Source organism: Dunckerocampus dactyliophorus, chromosome 4, assembly GCF_027744805.1.
Source record: "Dunckerocampus dactyliophorus isolate RoL2022-P2 chromosome 4, RoL_Ddac_1.1, whole genome shotgun sequence".
Taxonomy (NCBI): Eukaryota; Metazoa; Chordata; class Actinopteri; order Syngnathiformes; family Syngnathidae; genus Dunckerocampus; species Dunckerocampus dactyliophorus.
Genome location: NC_072822.1, coordinates 5498007 through 5518824, shown reverse-complemented (window position 1 = coordinate 5518824; position 20818 = coordinate 5498007). Strand labels below are relative to the sequence as shown.

At 42.8% G+C, this 20818-nt stretch overlaps 2 protein-coding genes across 11 annotated transcripts in view; both read right to left on the bottom strand.

Annotated features, from left to right (window-relative positions):
• Positions 1-855: 855 nt before the first annotated feature.
• Positions 856-1958, bottom strand: atoh1a (atonal bHLH transcription factor 1a). The gene is made up of 2 exons (XM_054774322.1): positions 1805-1958; positions 856-1701 (listed from the first exon to the last, which is right to left on the bottom strand). Exons 1-2 carry the CDS (start codon positions 1956-1958, stop codon positions 1028-1030), a joined length of 828 nt encoding a protein of 275 aa, XP_054630297.1. The 3' UTR covers positions 856-1027.
• Positions 1959-3530: 1572 nt separating this feature from the next.
• grid2 (glutamate receptor, ionotropic, delta 2) overlaps positions 3531-20818 on the bottom strand; it is a 514233-nt gene continuing 496945 nt past the window's right edge. For 2 of the 10 annotated variants that reach the window (XR_008570126.1, XR_008570127.1), the window contains 2 exons: positions 6654-9691; positions 3531-5339 (listed from right to left, as the gene is read on the bottom strand). Coding sequence is in view for 5 of the 10 variants with exons in the window: in XM_054774557.1 (XP_054630532.1) it covers positions 9233-9691 (459 nt within the window). In the remaining 5 variants the exon portion in view is untranslated. Of the gene's footprint in view, positions 5340-6290; positions 9692-9755; positions 12266-20818 lie in introns of those variants that run through there. The other 8 variants (XR_008570124.1, XM_054774558.1, XM_054774559.1 and 5 more) reach the window with 8 other exon arrangements.

Below are 20818 nucleotides of genomic sequence, written 5' to 3'. Positions count from 1 at the left end.
GCTCACTCGAATGCAACGAAATAAGCTTTGCAGCTCTGTTAGATGCTGGAAATTATACGTGTATATATAAAACTACCTGTATATCGTGAGGCCTAAAGGACGCCATTTTTGTTTAGGGCCTAGAAAATCATTATTGCCATGACAAGGCTCCCTAAAATTGGGTGTCCAGCTCTGTTAAATGGAAAAAAAACCAAAAATACAAAATAAAAACAAATATAAAATAGGACTATATAGATGTGAATGTTAAAAAAATATCTTTAAGGTTCCGAATTTGAGGCCTAAGCGCTATTATACAGTAGATATGCGTTTATTAAAAGTATCCACGATAGTGCGATATCACGCGGTAGTAATACTGTGATATGACTCGAGTACTTCAATTTCGAATAGAAAAATACACAGAAAGCAAATAAACGTGTACACTTCATGTGGTTTTTATTTCCAAAATCAAAATGAACAATGAATGGCAAAAATGATAACTCTTCCAGAAAAGTTAACTAAAAAACAACAACAAACAAATCAGCAATAAATACATGTCAATTAATCTCATCCAGTGAAAGCAAAAGACACACTTGTTGTTCATCTCCAGGTAAAAAAAGGAATACAAAAAAGGCAGCAATAATGGCTATACATTAAATAGGCTATTGGTAGAATTGGCAGTACTATGCTATAGCAGACAAAGACAAAGAAAAGAAAAGAAAGGTCGTTTGCCAAGCCCCTGGCTTGGACAGACTACACATTATTACTATTTTAAAGTGCACATCATGAACTTTTGAAGTTGCAAACAAAATACATAACTTCATGACATTAAGAGATTTTGTTTTTAAAAAAACATGGAAGACTTTTTTTGGTTGGAGATAAAATGGCAATGACACGTCTCTATGGTAGCTGCAAATTATTTTCTATCTTGGCATTCCCAAATTGCCACATTAAAATAGATAGAAGCCCTTTTTTAAAGTCAAACTGGCTGCAAGGTGATTGACACTGATGATGGGCTGATGTGGTGTAAAAATCTTTTTTCAAATATGATTTAGAAAGGAACAATCGGGTGAGTGGGCATGTTCAGTTCAGCGAACTCGTCCTCCTCACTGGAGTGGAGCTCCACCACCATCTCATCCGAGTCACTGAAGTGGGAGTGCGGGGAAAACTCTCCGTCGCTGCGGGGTGACTCCAACCGCGCCCCGGGGGTGCCGGAAGACGCCGAGGGCGAGCTCATGCCAGGAAAGGGGACGTCGTCGAGGGCTGTTCGCAGAGATATGGCGTCGATGTGCGCGGCCAGGTGGCCCTCCGTGGCGGCCACAGGGTGTGTCTCCTCGCTCGTAGAGGGAGAAGAAGTAGTTGGGTCTTGCAGCAGCTCCGCCAGAGCGTTGATGTAAATCTGCGCCATCTGCAGAGTTTCATACTTGGACAGCTTCTTGTCGTTGTCCAGGGCCGGGATGACGCTGCGGAGCTCGTCGAATGCGTGGTTCAGGCCGTGCATGCGCCTCCTCTCCCGGGCGTTGGCGGCTACGCGTCTCTGTCTCTGGACGCCGTTAGTGGGCTTGCTGGACGGGGCTCTGTGCCGAGTGTGTTGCTCCTGCTCGGCACCGGTGACCATGCCCTTCAGGCGGCACAGGTCCCGGACTTTGAGCGTGGAGGAGCCGGATGGACTTTTGGGCGCTTTTCTGTAGCTTGGAGGGCTGGGGTGACCCGAGGAGTCGCTCTCTGTAACATGGAAAATAAGTTCACGCAATGACACTTTTTGCTAACTAGTTCCAAGTCATGCAAGGGACATTTGCACGGGACTAGATCAAATAGTGTTCCTCACCGTGGTAAGATCCGGTGCTGGAGCAGGGCGAGTGGTCCAGGTAGTCCGCAGAAGTGTCGCGTGTCTCGCAGGTGCCAGAAGCCTGCACGGGAGCGAGCCAGACGCGTGGGTCTTGGTCCTTATTGCACCAGTCTGCCACGCTTAGGACGTCCATGTTTGTTTTCTCCGGACAAATAAACGCGCTATACGTGCACAGTAGTGACTTTCCACGCTGCGGGACGAGCACGGTCGCGTGCGGGGACTCTCGTGTGCGCCTCGAGACGCGACGTCCGCTTTAAAACAGCGGCACGCGCCTCAGAGCACCCCCACCTCCTCGCGCAGGTCGCGTGTAGTAGACCAATGAGAAGACTAGAGAAGACCCCAGGGACACGATGCCCCCCTCCCTTCAAGACAGTTTATAATAACATTGCTCTCAGTAGTACTCCACCCTAGACCCCCTCCATGCAGGACAGTTTATAATAGCTCTCAGTACTTTGGAGCGCTAAGGGAGGTAATGAGAGACCCCCAAAGGATAGGACGGGACGGGAGCTACCTGCACACGTGTCAGCACTGATGCTAAACGTGCAAAAATATATTGCAAGCTGTATTTAATGCATTTTGGATTTAAGCATCCTGTGAGGGGTGCATACTGCATACTGCATACAACACTATGGGACACCTTGGATGTACTTTAGAGCAGGAGTTCTCAAACGGTCTCAACCTGGGACCCATATTTTCCAATTGTCATTAAAAGTCAATAAAAGTCACTTTGAAGTCATTCCTAATTTGAATTTATTTGTATTATTTCTTACGCTTTTACTTATGGCATTTTTATTTCTATTCTTCAAAAAAACCCTTGTATTTATTATTTTTCAAAACATTTTTTTGTTTTATTTAGGTAATTTTATTCTAATTTGCATCATTTTTTACACCTTTATTTATTTTATTCATATTTCTTTATTTACTTCATTTGTTTCTTGTCTATATTTTTAAGTCATTAAAAAAATTGCACATAATTACATGTCCAAAGTGCATTTTGGAGGAATTTATGAAGTCATTTTGTCAAGGAAACGAGGAAGAACATAACTGCATGCATACAAATAATGCACTAAAATGAAATATCAAATAGACCACAAAAGCTGATATTTCACTCATTACTGTACAATGTACATACTGTATATGAAGGAGGAAGATGACAAATATTCCCCAGTTGTACTTTAAAATAAGTCAGACATCAGTTGTATGTTACATATTTTAATGTAATTTAATGCGACCCACCAGTTGAGAACTACTGCTTTGGAGTAGTCAGTGTACAGCTGGTACACTGGTACACTGGTACACTGAAAATGAGTCAACACACAGCCGTTGTTGCCTAAATAACTGGCAACACAAGTAGCAAGATATGGTAGTGGCAGCATCATGGTCTGGGGCTGTATGAGTGCTGCCGGTGGCACTGGGGGAGCTGCGTTTCATTGAGGGGAAATATGAATTCCAACAGATAGTGTGATATCGTGAAGCAGCAGAGCATCATTCCCCTCTCTTATAGGAAACTGGGCGGCATGGCAGTTTTTCAGCATGATAACAAGCAACGACAACTTTGCTAATAATTAATGTATTCAAACAGTGTAAATGAATGGGAGCCTAATTCATGTAATAAACCCCAACCATAGGGGACCTGCCCTACAACTGACTGCTTTACAACTGTGTTTTTGCTTTGGCTCTTGTGCATGTTTTTTTTTAATGCCACCAAAGGAAGGTGTACCAGTGATGACATATCCCAGAAAAGTGTGATGAAGACTTGACATTTATTTATGTTGAAAGCTGTAAACACAACTCTGTCCAAAACTGCTAAATCAACAACAATAATGCTAACAATAATAACGAAAGTAGAACCAGAAAGTGACCTGCGTTTAGTCTTTACGGCAACTGCACTTTTTTTTTTTTTTTTTTTTACACAAGTGAACCCTTGTACCCGTGAACCAATATATTGTATCAAAAGCAGAACTGGGATGTGACCTGTGTTGAATCGTTATGGCAACTGCCCCTTTTCTTGGCATAAACTGGACGTGTAGTTAACGAATGTATAGTGGTTTGTCATTGCTAAATCAACAATAATAACAACTAAAGTAGAACAGTAAAGTGACCTGTGTTGAATCTTGAAGGAAACGGCCTGATTTTTTAATTTATTTTTTGTGAACGTAAGTGAACGCTTGGCTCGTAGTTTCAATTAATAGCTGATTACTCAGTTATCCCATTAATCGGCAACTATTTTGGTATTCCATACATCGTTTTTTGACATGAAACTGAAACAGTGATGGACATTTTCTGCCTCTTTTCTGATATGTTGCGAACCAAACAGTCACTAACTGTGTTGGGCTCATACTGATTTGGTCTGTGTAGGGGCCTAACCGATTACTTGATTAATCAACACAACAAGCGTCAGATTAATCGACTAAGAAAATAATCGTGAGTTGGAGCCCTATAATATCATGTCAAAAAATGATGGAATTGTTTGTTTTCATTATTTTGAATATGTATGCCACTATGTCTCCATACAATTTCCAAGAGATTACAACTAGGTAATGTAGCTCATACAAAGGGTTGGTTGATGAGGATAACAGATCGATCCATTTGTTCCCCCCCCCAGTTATTCATCATTTATCTTTTCCACAACAGAACAGTGGTAACACTCTTGAAAACATGAATGTTTTTCCATACTTGAGTGTCCATTTTCCATACTTTTCCAGCCTTGGAAATGTATAAAGTCAAATTCCATACTTGTGTAGGAACCCTGTATTTAATATTAAAGGCAACAGTCGCTTAAAATTGTTTTTTTTGTTTTTTTTTTACATAAGTGGACCCTTGCGCTCTTGGTTCTTGCAGTTATCAAATGTAATGGTCAGCCATAGGCGTCTGTTCAGGCTGCTCAGTACAATATGGCTCCAGTCAACTATTAGCATAAAGAACGGAAAGGTATGATGCACTCACCATCACTGCTCACTATCACTCACATCAACGGTTGAGTTTATATTTCATTGCTTTTATTACAACATGGTTAACTTATTTTTACACTTTATCACGGTGACGGAGCAGTTACATTTCCATTACTTTGAATGGGGATCATATTGTTTTTAATTCACCTGAGGTAATAAATAAATACCATGGCAATATACTTTTCTTGGAAAATGCACATGAATGCATGGAAACTCTTGAACGAAATTTGCAACGGTCGATACAAATGCAACAAATACAAGCGAAAGATGAGCATATCGAAGTCTTGGAGGTTGACTGACTGTTGAGTGGAGTTCTGTGTTTGAAAAAAAAAGGATGGGGCGGGTTGGGGTGCTCTTTCCACATCCATCCATCCTTTCATTCTTCCATCCTCTCCAGTTTCAGTTGGCTTTTGTCGCGCTTCCAAACTCTTTTGATCCGAGCCTCAGGACGCCCTGTCGGTGTGCGAGGCTTCACGGGGAAGGGAAATGTGAGCTGGGCTCTAGATCTCCTTCTGACACACGCAGACACGCACACGTGTAACCTGTGATGATCATGCAAATCACTGCACGCAGAAAGGAGGCAGTGTTAAAGAAGGGAGGAGTCATGCATGCTCAGTTTTAAGGTGCATGGTGGCTAATGGACCACGCGCTAATAGCCAGGTGGAAATTGGCTATTTGGGCCTAATTGCAGCACGCTCAATTGAGAATGAGGCGGCTTTAGCTATACAGTAGCCTAATGTGTTGTGCACAGTGACCCAAGGAGGGGGGGAATACACTTGTTGCAGTGTAGGTGGGGATGTCTTATTTTGCCCCTATACTGTAAGTCATACATGCACACATAAAAGCAGTTAAGCAACTGTCATCTATGTATTTAGAATGCGTGCATCCATCCATCACGAGGACGTCTCGCAGGGACCAGAGGTCTGGCGCCGAGCGTTCGGCCCCTCTCTCCACCTACAAGCCCCCTCCCCGCCGTCTAACGTCCCCGGCCGGGCTCCTGAGGCTACCGACAGGTTGGATATTGTAACCGGCCATTATTAAAGTGTCGCGGCCACAATGGAGACTCTATGTTCCATTGGTCATGCCTGTGGGGGGGCGGTGCGGGCCCCTCCTCTATAGAAGGAAGGATGAGAAGGAGGGTGCTGGCCTGCGTGCTGCCTGTCCTCATTCCCGTCTCCTGGGAGACCGGTACGCGACAGGCACAAGGCTGGAGTGAGGGGGGACACGAGAGGGACCTCAAGTCAGGACTGTGGCGCACTGTGTGTAGGACTATAAGTCACCAGATCAGACAGGAGTCCAGAGAAACGGACTCGACTGGAGACATTAGCCCCACTCTTTCATCTAATGTGATGAAATTTAAACAAATATATTGATGGATCCCATTTCTACACGAGAGACACTGGACTAATGTTAGCTTTGATAGAAATTCATAGGCCTAATTGATGAATTGTTGCATTTAAGTGGACAAAACTGCACATAGCAACTAGAACGTAAAAAATGAACACAATTGCATCAATATAGTTTTATGATTCATGATGACTGTTCGTTTAGAAAGAAAATGTGACTAAAATGCTATCATCAATTAGGTTTACAATAAGGAAACAATAAAACCTTTTACAGTGCAATGCCCTAATAAGCAGAACTGTCTTGTGCCATCAAAAAGTCAGAACAACCAAAAAGTGAACAGCTATGACGTAAACGCCACATTGGATAAACTGTGACCAAGGCAAGCGATATTTCAATTTCTTAATCTTTAAGACCTACAACAACCTGGTGGACATTCACAGCATTTCCAGGAACAAAAGCTAACTATGCAACACCCGCTGCTACAAAAGTATATAGAAAATGTGAGAAAGAAACCGACAGTAGTTACGTACCTGATCAAAGTACTGTATTCGTGATGATCTTGACATCTCGGGAAGAAACAGCGACACTGCGTGGTCACACAGGCAAACTACAACGTGGCTCTGTATGCTTGCGAACGATTCCAGGTCATCAAAACCTATTCAAATAGGTATTTTGGCCTTCAATTACAAATCATTACACACGAATAAAACATGGAATAACAACAACCCCAGACACCAGTAAGTCTATGAAAACAATAAAACACTGACCTGAATGGTATGGTCAAGTATACTTGCCTCTGCTGACATCTAGTGGCCAACGTCTCACACTGCTTCATTTATGTGTCATTGGTTGATCTGTTGTCGGTTTGTCTTTGCAAAAACAACAAATACGATCCCACTGTAGAAAACCTGTTTATTAGACAAATTATACACAGAAAGCTTTGCCACCTGTAACAGAGGCCTCCGGTTTGTTCAGTTTTGAATAATATGCAACACATACGACAAAATAGGCCTATATTAAATACTGTACATCATATTTTCTTTTGTTGTTGTTGTTGTTGAAAATTATCGAATAAATCCTGTATTTCTATTGGTTAAAATTAAAGGAAAATGTCAACAGATAGCACAGGAGCAAGTTTGTGCATGCTTCTTTTTAATCAAGAACTTGCCAATTTCTGTTATTTTAGCCAGTAAATAATAAAATGAAGCAAATATGCTGATGATGTAAATCAAGAGTGGTTGGCATGATTAAAGAAAATCAACTCAACACTACAGCTCATTATGATACAGCTTCGTCTTTGTTTAACAAAAATAGCATTAACATGTAAAATATACATTTTTTCCATTAATAATGTCTCTCATTTATACTAAATAAAACCTTTATAAATGTATGTCTATTTGCCATTCAGCAGCCATACTGCATCCTAATCACGTAAAAAAAAAGAATCTAAGAATGCTTTTTGCTTGACCAAGTCCTCTAATGCACAACATTTTAGTTCTTAAGGATAAACCGAAAACTTGCTCTAAACAACTATAACATTATCAATTATTAAGTGTCAATGACAGCTTCGATTGCATTTTAAACCAACCCACCCAAAAATGCTCTTAATATACTGCCCACTCTCTTTTTCTCAGCGGAAATGCACCTTAATGGCACCTTGTTGGAATTAGTTGGCACTTTAAATCAAGTCATATAAACAGTACACTTATCATTACAGAAAAGAAAGTGATTGCTTATGCCATTCCCAAAGCACGGCGGCTGCTGTTTCCGCTTTGCTAGGATATTCAGGGCTTGGCTGGCAGTTTGGTGGGGGGTTAAAGCGACTTAGTTGCTTTGAAAATGCTGATGCAATGGCGTCTCCTCAACCCAGAACACATTTAGCCACTTGATGCATACCGGAACTGAACAATGTACTTAAACACGATCTGACCTTGGAAAGCGATCTTTTAACCAATGTTCAAATAATAAGGTTTGAAATAATGAAGCAAAGAACAGAGACTACAGTACTCATTTAAGCAGCTCAAACAATTAGACAGCTTGGAACAATGTTCTTTTTTTCCTGACCAAAACACATTCCACGCAGTAAAATATATTTTTTGGAAAACAAATCTCATTAAAAGACATATAATAAGCCTCTGCTTGGAAATCCTTTGATGTTTTGTTGTTGTTTTTTTCCCTCCCCCACTATCTTCCCTTTTTGTTTGTATGCTTTTGAAGAGTCTGATTGAAAGGTCTCACCATGACCTGGAAAGCAGATAATACAGTACATGTGAGGAAAAGAAAATGATCAGCTCTACATACAATCACTTACATGTCTGTGGGCACTGGTGCAGTGCAGTGGGATTCACAAAGAAGTCTTCAATGTGCATCAAAGAATGGTCAAGTCACGTTGCGGGTTGGATGCACCAAAATGGCAGAGACAGTTCAGAGTCGCACCAGACTAGCTAGTTTTTCTACAGTATCGTTAGGACCCGCTGTCATGGGCTTTTGACATTTCTGATGCACCGCAGGAAGGTGTCTGAATTTGTTCAGTTGTCTGGTCACCTCGAGAAGATCGGACATTTGGAGTGAGAAGGGGGGGTTGAACACTGAACTGGTGCTGAAGTAGAGGTCTCTTAGGGATCCAGACAAAACTATAGATTCTATAGTCTTGTCAATCCCTCGTTTCATGGCTGGACCAGCACCAAAAAGTTCTTCAGGGGTGGTTGTAGACAGGAATAGGAGTCAGGTCATCTCCGGTATACGAGGCAGTCCTCGCGTTATCAAGCAAAAAGATCACACACACGCACACACACACACACAAATGACCTCCCCAATCAATCACAATAACAACATCAATAAAGCAAAAAAAAAAAAAAAAGAAAATCAACCCCTTTTTGCACCTGTACCGAAATGGGCTTCACAAGGACAAGGTATGTCCAAGCAGAACACCTCCTCCTCCCCCTCTTATACAAAATGCAAACTGAAACCGTAAAAGATCCTATGTACACAGATCAGATGTCTATCCGCCAACTCTTTCACGTAGCAGTGTGTTTACGTTGTAACACCCGTCATATCGTACCGTAACCCTCTCTCCTCTTCCTCTCAACCCATCCGCATTCCAAGCAACTTATATGGAAGTACCCCTGTCTGGGTCGTTGCCGTATCCAAAGTTAGGTCCGGGGCCTGTGGGCTGGTAGGGGATGGAGGACATTGTTTTAATGGGGCTGCGGAAGAAGCCGCCGTTGGGGGCCCTCTGCCTGAAAGGGCCGACCCCACCAGTCCGGTGGTCCTGGAGGCCGCCTCCGCCACCGCTGCCGAAACCAGCGGAGAACCCGGCGGCGGCTTTGGCGGACAGGCTGCGGCTGAGGGTCTGGATCTGCTCGGGGATGAAGGTGGTGGTGGTGATGTGAGTGTTGCGGAAATCGCTTATCTGCTCCAGGGCCTGGCGCGCGGCCGGCAGCGCATCCATATCGAGGGGCGTCAGATCGACGGAAGAGGTGGAGAACTGCTTGTGGGGGCTTTCATCCTCTGTGCACAGGCTGTTAACCCTGCGGTGTAGGTGCTCCAGGTCGATCTCCTTATCGTCCTGCAAGGCGGAGAGAGGGGGGGGCGAGGGAAGGAGGAGGATGGAGAACAGAAGGCAGTGATGGTAGATGGTCCAAAAGAAGAGAAGTTAAGGAAACAAATAAGATGGAAAGATGTTGACAAAGTCAAGGAATATTGCAAATGAAGGCAAGTGAGGAAGGAAATTGATGAGGGTAGGGGTAATAAACAGTTGGGAAATGGAGGGAGGAGTCAAGATAAAGTTGATAAAAAGGAAGAATTAGAAAAAGAAGACAAGAGCGGGATGGTTTTGCGTCATCAATCGGAATGTCATCCATTTGACAAGTATAAATGGATAACAACCATAGCAAGAGGAAACAGGAGTGTGAGAGGTCAAGACGGCATCAACACGACCCCAAGGTGGTTTGGGATGATTTCAGAAGGGTTAGTCGGAGGATGAAAGTGATGTTATGAGTTGTGTGTGTGCGTGCGTGTGCGTGTGTGTGTGTGTGTGTATGACAGGAAGTGGAGGAGGCAAAAGAGAGGAAGGGAAAGATGGTGGGAGGGATAGCTGTGGTCAGGATATTGACAGAGATAGAGAGGAACATACAAACACTTCTACAAAGTCTCTAAGGGAGTGCAGAGAACCTGGAATACTTTGAGAAAACACACCACCATCGTGCTGTGTGCTTTACGATTCCAGGGAACACCATAACATACAAATACAGTATCACTTTATAATAACAAAATCCATTCGATGAAGAGAAATATTTGCTGTCACAGGTAACATTGAGAAGTCACATTGAGACCCACATCTCATTTTCATGTGAAATCCCATTCACTGCCACTAGAGCTTATTTAATAACGTACAGTATTTAACTCTTCAGTCAAGGGTGTGGTTGTTACTACAATAAATAACAGCTTAAATAAAACTTAAAAAAATAAGTAGAGGCACAGAGATAACTTATCCACAAGTTCTAAGGATGGTGACACTGAGTGAGAGGTGTTCCATGCTCTTATCGGACAGGCTGATGAGGTGAGGCTCGTGAGGACGGGGATTGGAGGGTTCGGACAAGAACTGCGGAGAAAGGTTTTAATTCGGGTGAGTTAAGGGTCTCGGGTGTAGGTGGTCAGAGGAGAGTGCAGGTTGTCACATTTCTTTAGGTGGTGCAAAATACTGCCAGGTAAAAGGTAAGGGGTTGTATTCCCGGGGGCTTCAAGACAGATTTACTGACCGTATCCTTTGGGTCAGGGGTTCTGGAAGGGGCTCAGGCCTGAAGCTGAAAAACAGAGGGGACCAACAGCGGCACCCGCTGGTTGCCATCTAAAGAGGGGACAGCGGGAGGAAGGAGAGGACTGGGGCCACTAATGCTTTTCCTGCCACTATCATACACACTCTCAACAAGTTATCAAGGAGTGGAGAGAGTCGGTGTGACGACAAATGAATGGAACGTGAAAGAGAAGAGTCAATGACCATTGGTCAGTCTGTCCACTGTGAGAGGGGGGCTGGTGGGTAACAATAAGAGACGAGGCGGGAGAGGGAAGTGGAAGGGTCCTCGCTATAATCATACTTTGTAAAAAGTAAACACTTCTCCTATGTACTGCAAAATCTCCAAGCCACCTCTGACATGTTAGAATGTGAAGGCATGACTTTGGTGAATCAAGTATTATCTGTTTAAATCTCCCTCCTTGATGACCGACTATCATACACAATTTTTCACTCTCCAAGGAGAGATAGCATCTTCTAATGGCTGAAAGGCCTCATTACACACGCAGTGAGGAAAATGCATGCTTTAACAACAGGAACTGCACATTTGCGCTGAACCAAGAGTCTTTCCAAGCATGAATAGCCGTGCTCTTACTTATATGTTCTACTGTATGTATAACCTTGGGGTGGGAGGTGAGGTGGTGAAGGTGGTCATTCTCATTTTAGGGGTGAGCTCAGAGGGGTTGTTGGGTTCGTAGGAGTGCTGCACGATGAGGGCGCAGGGAATGTCACAGCATGCCGGGGGCTGGTAATGGGTGGTTGCGGGGGCCGTGGCGTTGGAGGTGTTGGAGGTCTGGTTCTGGGTCTGGGCGCCCAGGGCGAGGGGGTGCTCGTTGGGGCTGTGAGGGCAGGGATCAACAGCTTGCCTGACAGATGGACCATCTGCCTGCTTCTGGTGTGTTGTGGCATGCGTGTGGTTCGGGGATAGAGAGGACGATGCGGGCGAGGAAAAGTCGTAGGGGGAGACGGGTTTATATAAATGTTTGCATGCAAGTCGGGCAAGGAGATTGAACAAGCCCGCACAAAAAAAGTCAGACAACACGCAGCAGACCGATGGGCAAAGACAAAGAGGGGGATATGAGTGACAGACGAGATCAGGCAGTTGGGAGGATGATAAGGTGGCAAAGAGAAGTCAATAGGAGAAACAGACAGGTGGGGAGGTGAGCGAGAAGAGAGACACGGCAGTCAGTCAGCGCACACAGTTAAGCAGGTCGACCTGTGTCGTGTCCTCAGAGACAATCACACAGTCGTTATATACCTGGAAAGGGGAGATGTTTAAATGGCATTTTGTATTGCACTCCCCCTTTCTCTCTCTCTCTCTCTCTCTCTCCCTCAACACAGAGTACTTATCTACGAAAACAAAACAAAAAGGGCAATATGAGAGCTTTGAGCCACATTGACACAGACCATTGCAAAGTGTTAGGATGAGCAGAAAGGCAATTCCCATGTGAAGATTACTTAAAGAAGTAGGCCAAATAGATAGATAAAAGGTGTACCAAAGAAGCTGATACACGAGGAATGCCCGTTCTTCTCATGCTAAAGCTACATGGACTATATGAAATATCAGACATGGTCCAAACCGTTGATGGTAAAATTATGGAGCAGTTCTGACATTAAGTGTTTAATTTCCAAAGCAGAGTTAGAAATATTCCGGTGTCAGAACTCCTTCATAAGAAAGTCTCAAACATTTAAAGACCAAAAATATAAAACAATAGCTGCCAGGTTATGAATGAAATGAAACTTTTATAGTAAATTAAAACTATTTTTCCCCTTCACGAAACAGAACTTACAGCATCTATAATACATCAAGACAAATAAAAGTAGCGAAATCCTTCCCAACACACAGTTAAGTTGTAGAGCACAGTAAAACCGTATCAAAACTAATAAGTAGAAAGAAATGAAATGCACAATTATGCGCTATAATGCATAATTATGTGCAAAATAATGTGACCCAATACACCAGTTCAACCATTCACTTTGCTTATAATCAGGACAGGCTTAATCTATTCACTGATCATGAAGGATTCTATCGATTATGTGGGTTTGATTGTTAAAACTGTCAAGTCATTGAGGCAAAATTCAGTGCACTACTGGCCACAACCAGCAGAGGCACTGGTGATTCAGTCTTAAGTAGTTGGCAACAACGTGACGTCAGCTATGAGAAGTTAATCTACATCCACGACGATCGCAGTTATTTTTAACTAGAAACGCTCAATATTGACTTTCCTGCCGATAGCCGATATTGTCCGGCACTTTACCTCTTCCCTCAACGTAATGTCGTGTAATGACCACGTTATCTTGCTTCTACGTCGATGCCACTGCATGCATTTCACAAATGAACACCGCGTGTGCAAAATACGACAAATACTGCAATATGCAATACAAGTTATAGCAAATGCGTGTGACTCCGAGTGATTCTTCCTGAGGTGTGATATTCTTAGTTTCCAGGTCGTTTCCTGTTTCCTGTTTCCTGTTTGGCACTATGTGCAGCTGCTTCGCAGCCGCTGGAAAGTGTGTGCGGCGCTACCTGCTTCGTAGTAATCAGTGCTACTATTTAGGTGAACGTGTATCAACAACAAACAATTTTCAGTCATTGCAAATTGCATATTTACAATCCGAATGTGAAATTTGGAAATAATTCCAGATCGCACACATACCGAGACAGCAAGCATGCTGCTGTGTGGAGCACGTCATCTCATTTTTAAGACAGACAATATTATAGGACATCCTTATTGTTAATACTTGAAATAGGCGTTTAGAACATTCAGAGATTCTGCCACACCGTTGAAAATGGATTAACTGACTGTTATTTTTATGCATAGATGTCGTGAAATGGCCATCCCGAGTTTACGACGCAGTGACTGTACATCTAATACAGCTCCATCCATAAGAACCAAACTCATGGCAGAGCTGATATATTGGATTGCATTACATTCAATAAGTGGGCATCTATAAACAGGTAGGTTCAATGAACCCACACTTTTCAGCTCTTTAATGGAGGTGTTTATGCATTGCGTGTATGTTAACATCAAGAACAGGGCTCGTCGATGACAATGTTGGCCGTTGCACAACAACACACAAGCATAACACAGACACAGTTAAAAGCATAACATTGCAGCAGACAGGAATATGGATGTTTTAGAATGCACAGGAAGGAAGAGAGGCACAACCACAGATTAGTATACATTTGATTAGTACAAGTACATCGCATGTGCGTGCCATGTTTTGTGGGGGGGGGTGGGATTTGGTGGTCATATTGATGTCGCTTGATCTACAGTCGTGGACTAGGAAGACAAACCTGGTTTATTATTACCGATGGTGAAAGATGGACCACACATGGGTTGGAATCCACAGGGATTTATGAAGTATGTATAAATGGGACACAAGTTGGAGCATTCATTTGACCAAAACAAGCCGGGATGACGGAGGAGATAAATGTCAGGCAGCCATGGCGTATGCGCATGTGTGTGTGTGTGTGTCTCACATATCCCGGCAACTCCTGTGAGTCTTTCATAGGAAATTATAAGCAAGACCAGATTACTTTTAACACAGAGTGGAACCTTAAAAGTAATAAAACCAAAAACACAAAGAAAAAAAAAATCAGTTGCTGATGCACATTCTTCTCAATACTCAATGTTGAGGATAGGAATAAGTATCGGGGAAAAAAGCCACACAAACACCCAAAAAAAAAGCATTACTGTAAATTCCGGAGTGCACCTAAATATAAGCCGCACCCACCCCACCAAATTTAAAGAGAATTTATTTATCTATTTTTTTACATATATAGGCCGCACTTGTCACTTGTCCACCTTGTAACATGGGATATTTACACAGAAAGACACACTATAAACCTTGCAAACCCACATACAGTCTGTGCTCCCAGCGTCACTCGTTAGCGCAAGTTCAATAGCTGCCGCCGTCCAAGCAGAAGCTGTAGCAATTCTACACTTGATCAAACTTTTTGCCAGATCAAAACACAATCGCTGTATAACATTTAAAAACGTGATATTGGCGTCCACTTCACTGCGCCAAGTCACTACTTCCTGAATCTGCGCTCTATGAATCATGGGAACGGCAGTTCTTTTAGCCATAAATTAGCCGCATATTTGAATCCGAAGTGTTCAAAGCGCGTGAAAAAAGTAGCAGCTTCAAATCCGGAATTTATGGTAATCCTCTGATATTAGCTTCTCGGGGCATTCAATCGATTGCAATTGGACTGTTCAGGTTGTCTTAGAAGACGTTTCACCTCTCATCCGAGTCAGTTCATGCTCAAAGACTAGGTGGGACACACACCAGTCAGACTAGATAGGACAGCTCTAGTCTAGTTCATTCTCAAAGACTGATACTTGATACTGGTGGAATATTTACATTTGCTAAAATCTGATGTGAACTGCTGACGCTGCATAGTTTTGTGCGATATTAAAGGCACATTTTTCCAGAAAATCTCCTGGTTTGTAAAATTCTGAACTTTTAGGGCATGGTAAGGTTTCACACAGTGATACTCACTGATACTTTTTTCCGCATTTGCACATTGTATCCCACTTTAAATGAGAACTTAAGAGTATATTGAACCTAATTCATTTTCAAAAGCCTGTCCTGACCTAACATTTAAGCTCAGCCACACTGTCTGCTACTCTTCATGGTCGTTCACAGCAAGGGCGTTCTTGTGTCAAGTGTGTTCACTCTTGATGCCGACATACATTATCTTAGTAATCCAGCTTCTCCCAGCACACGCATAAAGAGGGAGTGACTGGACATTGCTACTTTATGTGACGCTTTCAAAGGGTTGTGCGGGGATGGTGTCCTCAAAATTTATTGAGATTGCGGGAAGCCAACGAGGTCTTCATTTAAACTGTGTGCGTGTAGCCATTTAACTTTAGGAGGTTGGACGACATTGAACAAACGTGAATGACTCCACTGGCTAAATTTTACGCTAACGTTCCTGAGGCGATAAAATGTAATGTGATTTATTTATCAAGCTGCTTCCAAGCTAAATTCAAGCTACAGCAATACCAGCAATATTGCAAGACTTGTTAAAAATATGATCAGAAATTGTAAACGGTTCCGCTTAACTGATCGACAATTTGAAGATGTTGTGGCGTAATCAAGCTCAGGATGAGTGCTTTGACACCCAACCTTGAGCTAATCAAAAAAAAAGGCAACTAATGGGTCAGTGCATCAGCAAGATAGAGGATATAAGTCAGGGGTCAACTATCAAAAACAACCATGGCTGAATAGGTTAGCCACATCTTTGCCATGGTAACACTCAAGGGGATAGCTTAAAAGGTCACTGTTGGTTTGCTTTTCTAGATTCATGGTCTTGATTGCTATTACACTACATCCAGAATTTGTATCACAATCACATAATAGTATTAGTAAAAACAGTAAAATTGTTCTTGCACTGTAATGCAAAACCTTGACTCGGAGCCCAATCAAAGACGACAACCGCTGTTGCGACTCTGTCCTGTGCTCAGTCAGGGGCTGATTCTACTGGCTGCTCTTGGGGGGGCTATTGAAGATGTCGGGGGTCTGTGCTTGTGCCTGCTGCGACTGAACCACACTGTGCCTAACATGAATTTGAGTTCAGCTGAGGGTCGGATGTCTTTGTGGCTGCTCAGTGGCCCATAGGACGACTGGTCTGAATGACAGATTAAAGCTGGTAACTGAGCAGGGTGCTCGGAGGAGGGTGGTTCTGGTCCGCTTATTCATTGGGGAGAGTGATGAGCAAAATTATCGATGAGAAACTAATTAGGGCTCTGCTTTCAAAGTAGTACTAGTCTAGTGGGGATGGACATTTGACTAAATTACTTGGTCAAAGTAGTTATTTGAGTACAGTCTTCCCTCGCTATATGGTAGTTCGAATATCGCTCCCTCGGTAAACTACAGGACCCTTCACAAGGCATGGAGACTGGCTACTGAGCCAGCAGAGCAGAGCTGATATGTCATGGCTGAGATCGAATGAAAAAAAGGTTCTCCTCTCATTCCGTGTGGAAGTGGTAAGTTTTTGGCTTGTTTGTCCTTCTTCCCTACTCCATTTGAAACACTTTCTTAAGTTTAGAATAAGTAAATTGGAGATGCAAACTAGCTCGCAACCTTGCTATGCTAGCGGCAGCCGTCAGTTATGTCCCTCCAGTGACCCGGTAAGCCTGCGCAATGTGGTGTATATTAACGTAAAAGAATAATAGGAGTGTAAGGGTGACTATAGGGGTGTTATTTCATGTCTACGAGGCTCTAATAATGTTAAAACCCGTATTTGGAAAGTCATAAGTAGGTGTTTTATGCTCAAGCTACAAAAATATTCAGTTTATTAATATTGAATCCAGAATAGTGTGAATGGTTGTTTGTCTACATGTGCCCTGTGATTGGCTGGCGACCAGTCCAGGGTGTACCCCACCTGTTGCCCGAAGTCAGCTGGGATAGGCTCCAGCATGCCTCCGCGACCCTAAAGAGGAGAAGCGGTATAGAAAATGGATGGATGGATAGTGGTTAGCATGTTGGCCACACAGTCAGGAGATCTGGAAGATCTGGGTTTGAATCTTCGTTTGGGCATCCCTTGGTGGAGTTTACATCTTCTCCATTTTCGTTCGTGGGTTTTCTCCGGGTACTCACGTTTCCTTCCACATTCCAAAAATACGCATGTTAGGTTAATTGGCGACTCTGAATCGTCCATAGGTATGAATGTGAATGGTTGTTTGTCTATATGTGCTCTGCCATTGGCTGGCGACCAGTCCGGGGTGTACCGTGCCTCTCACCCAAAGTCAGCTGGAATAGGCTCCAGCATACCCCCGCGACCTTAGTGAGGATAAGCGGCATAGAAAATGGATGGATGGATGGAATATTGAATACTACTTCGCAAAAATTCACTTGTTGCGGCCGGGTATGGAACCAACTGCGATAAATGAGGGACAACTGTATCCTGAAAAGCGCTTTATAAGTAAAATGTACAGTGGAACCATGGTTAGCGTCATTAATTTGCTCCAGAAGGTCTGACTCTAGCCGAACCAATTTCCCCCCCAGAAATAAGCTAAACATGTTAACAAAAAACACGTATCGTTTGAAATGCAGAAAACAATCCGAAATGCGAATAAATATACATGAATGATGAATGAAAGGGATAAATGAACATTTACGGTTACTATTACCTTCACTGAAGACGTGATTCTTCATGTGACTGTCCCCAAAGACACAATGCGACAGCGAGATCAACCACCACCACCTTCCTGCTTTTTGTTTCTTCAATTCAATAGTGTTTCTCACCTCAATATTGTAACCCAAAATGGAAGCAAAGAAAGTTGCAATTGCCAGCATTTTGATAAAGACGATGGGAAACGCTACTGAATTCTAGAAATAACTCATGACAAAACAGGAAGATCGTGTCCTTGCTTCCACATTGTGTCTTTGGGAACACTAGTCGTTAATGAAGGTAAAAGTAACCTTAAATGTTCATTTAGCCCTTTCATTCGTCCTTTAAATGCATTTATAATTGTTTTATGCATGTTAAACTATAATTATAAAACTATAAAAACATGCTTTTTGAGAGTCAACCACTGATGATATAGACAGGTGACGTAACTGGTTGCCATTTTGTTCACCAGCTAATAGATAGTATGCTAACAAGGAAGGTCATTTCCTGTTAAAAAAAAAAGATATATAATAATAATACAGATGGACTTACGCAGTGTATTCATAAGACAACAAGATGCGGCCATATTGTACGCTAACCAGGGAAAGCATGTAAACCGAGACAAAATTGTGGCATGAATTTTCGACGTTAACCAAAAAGCACACTACCCGGGGCGGATACTAACCCAAGTTCCACTGTATTTTTAACAAGACCACCATAAGTAAATTTACGTGAAGTCGGATTCAATATTAATAAATGGAATATTTTCGTACTTTGAGCAAAGAAAACCTGTTTTACTTTCTAAATCCTATTTTTACCATTATTAGAGCCCAGTAGACAGGCAATAACATCTCTATAGTCACCTTTACATGCACATTATTCTGCACAGGCTGCGGGATCACTGCAGGGACATACTGTAATAGACGGCTGCCGCCAGCATAGCAAGCTACTGAGCTAACTAGCTGGCCTCTCCAATTTACTTATTCTAAACTTAAAGTACAGAGTGGGGAAAAGGACAAAGTAAGAAGCCAAAAATGTACTATTTCCACGCAAACATTTTTTCACTGTGTCTTGTCGGACATGCCATGGCTGACTCATGCAGTGTGAAGTTACTCTATCTACAGGAAAAACAGATTTTCACATACAGTATATAAGCTGCCATGGCTGGCCAATGAACTGCTCTGCAGGGCATAATGCATCATGGGGAAAAAGATAAAATAGTTGCTGTTTTTCATTTTAAACTCATATTGGTACTTGTCTTGGTTATTCCTTAGCTACCTTTTGAGTGTTAAGTTGCTGTGTGATGATTTTAGCCTTCTATCTAAGATGACACAGTGAGTCAGACTGTTATATTGAGTAATGACCTCCTGCGATTTCCGATGGCTTGACAAGCTCGTCGTGAGTTCCCTTATAGCTCGTGAATGGCTCCTGCCAAAGAAAGAGCTACCGTTTCCTCATTGACTGGCGAGCAGCACAGTATTTAAACAATGAGTAGTAATTTTGAAGTATAGGAGATGCTACAAGATTAGAACGTGGTCATAAATTAGCTGCACCGCTGTATAACCCGCTGATAAACGTTGAAGAAAAAAGTAGTGGCTTATACACTGGAAATTACACTGGTAATCTAATGTCATGTCTCATCAATGTAACAATACCGATGCCTAGTGAGCAGAATACTACATAAAACTTGTCTTTCAACATTTTTACTAATAATGACTAATAATAGTGCACACTCTACCACGAAACAACAGCCATTTATTAGTACATTCATTTTTGAAAAACGCCGTAAAGCGAGGAAGCGATGTAGCGACGGACGACTGTACATCGAGGAAAATGCTTCTTGAGACGTCATCTGTACTTCTGTGAAGAAGGTGTCGGACGTTTCGCTCCTCATCCGAAGAGCTTCGTCAGCGAACTAATAAGTGCTGGTAACTTAGGCCTTAAATACAGTAAGAGTGGGCGGAATTGGTGTGCCAACACCCTCCTCCTATTGGTTCGTTACACTAAGCCTGGGCGGAGTAGTGGTATAATCCTATCCTGTTATTAACACCTCCGATAAAAGGGAAGTGTCGCTCCCTGAATTGGATATGAACGACTCTGATACTGGCTCGTTAGCATCTATTGTTCTGGCTCGGCCCTGCCTTCACCTCATTTGCAAGAGTAAGAGCTGTGGGTTTTGGTCTCAGTAACCTGCTGAACACAGGGTCCAAATTAAACCTCAAACCACCATTCCGATTCAATGATGGCTTCTGTTGTTTGACAAAAATAGCTTCCTTTACTCCTCTTTCAAACCATCTGTTTTCTTTGGCCAAAATCTTTACCTCGCTGTCCTGAAAATAACAGGATAGGATTATACCACTACTCCGCCCAGGCTTAGTGTAACGAACCAATAGGAGGGGGGTGTTGGCACACCAATTCCGCCCACTCTTACTGTATTTAAGGCCTAAGCTACCAGCACTTATTAGTTCGCTGACGAAGCTCTTCGGATGAGGAGCGAAATGTCCGACACCTTCTTCACAGAAGTACAGATGACGTCTCAAGAAGCCTTTTCCTCGAAGGACAACTCCTGTACGACTGAGAGCCTACACAGACGGACGACTGTACAGTATTTACGACATTTTTCATAGAGTCAGAGTTTGCGCCTTCATTTATGTATTGAAGCAAAGTGCCTGTTCCCTGACTGAAACTGAACATAATGTACGTGTCTCAGCCACACTGGATGCCTACGTAATGAGCAGAGGGGGCACACAGGGTAATTATTTAATTTGTTTAACTTGGTT

Coding starts and splice junctions, on each gene's coding strand:
- atoh1a (XM_054774322.1), bottom strand. CDS start 1,958: ATGGACGTCCTAAGCGTGGCAGACTGGTGCAATAAGGACCAAGACCCA. Junction 1,702..1,804: donor CAGCACCGGATCTTACCACG/GTGAGGAACACT, acceptor TCCATGTTACAG/AGAGCGACTCCTCGGGTCAC.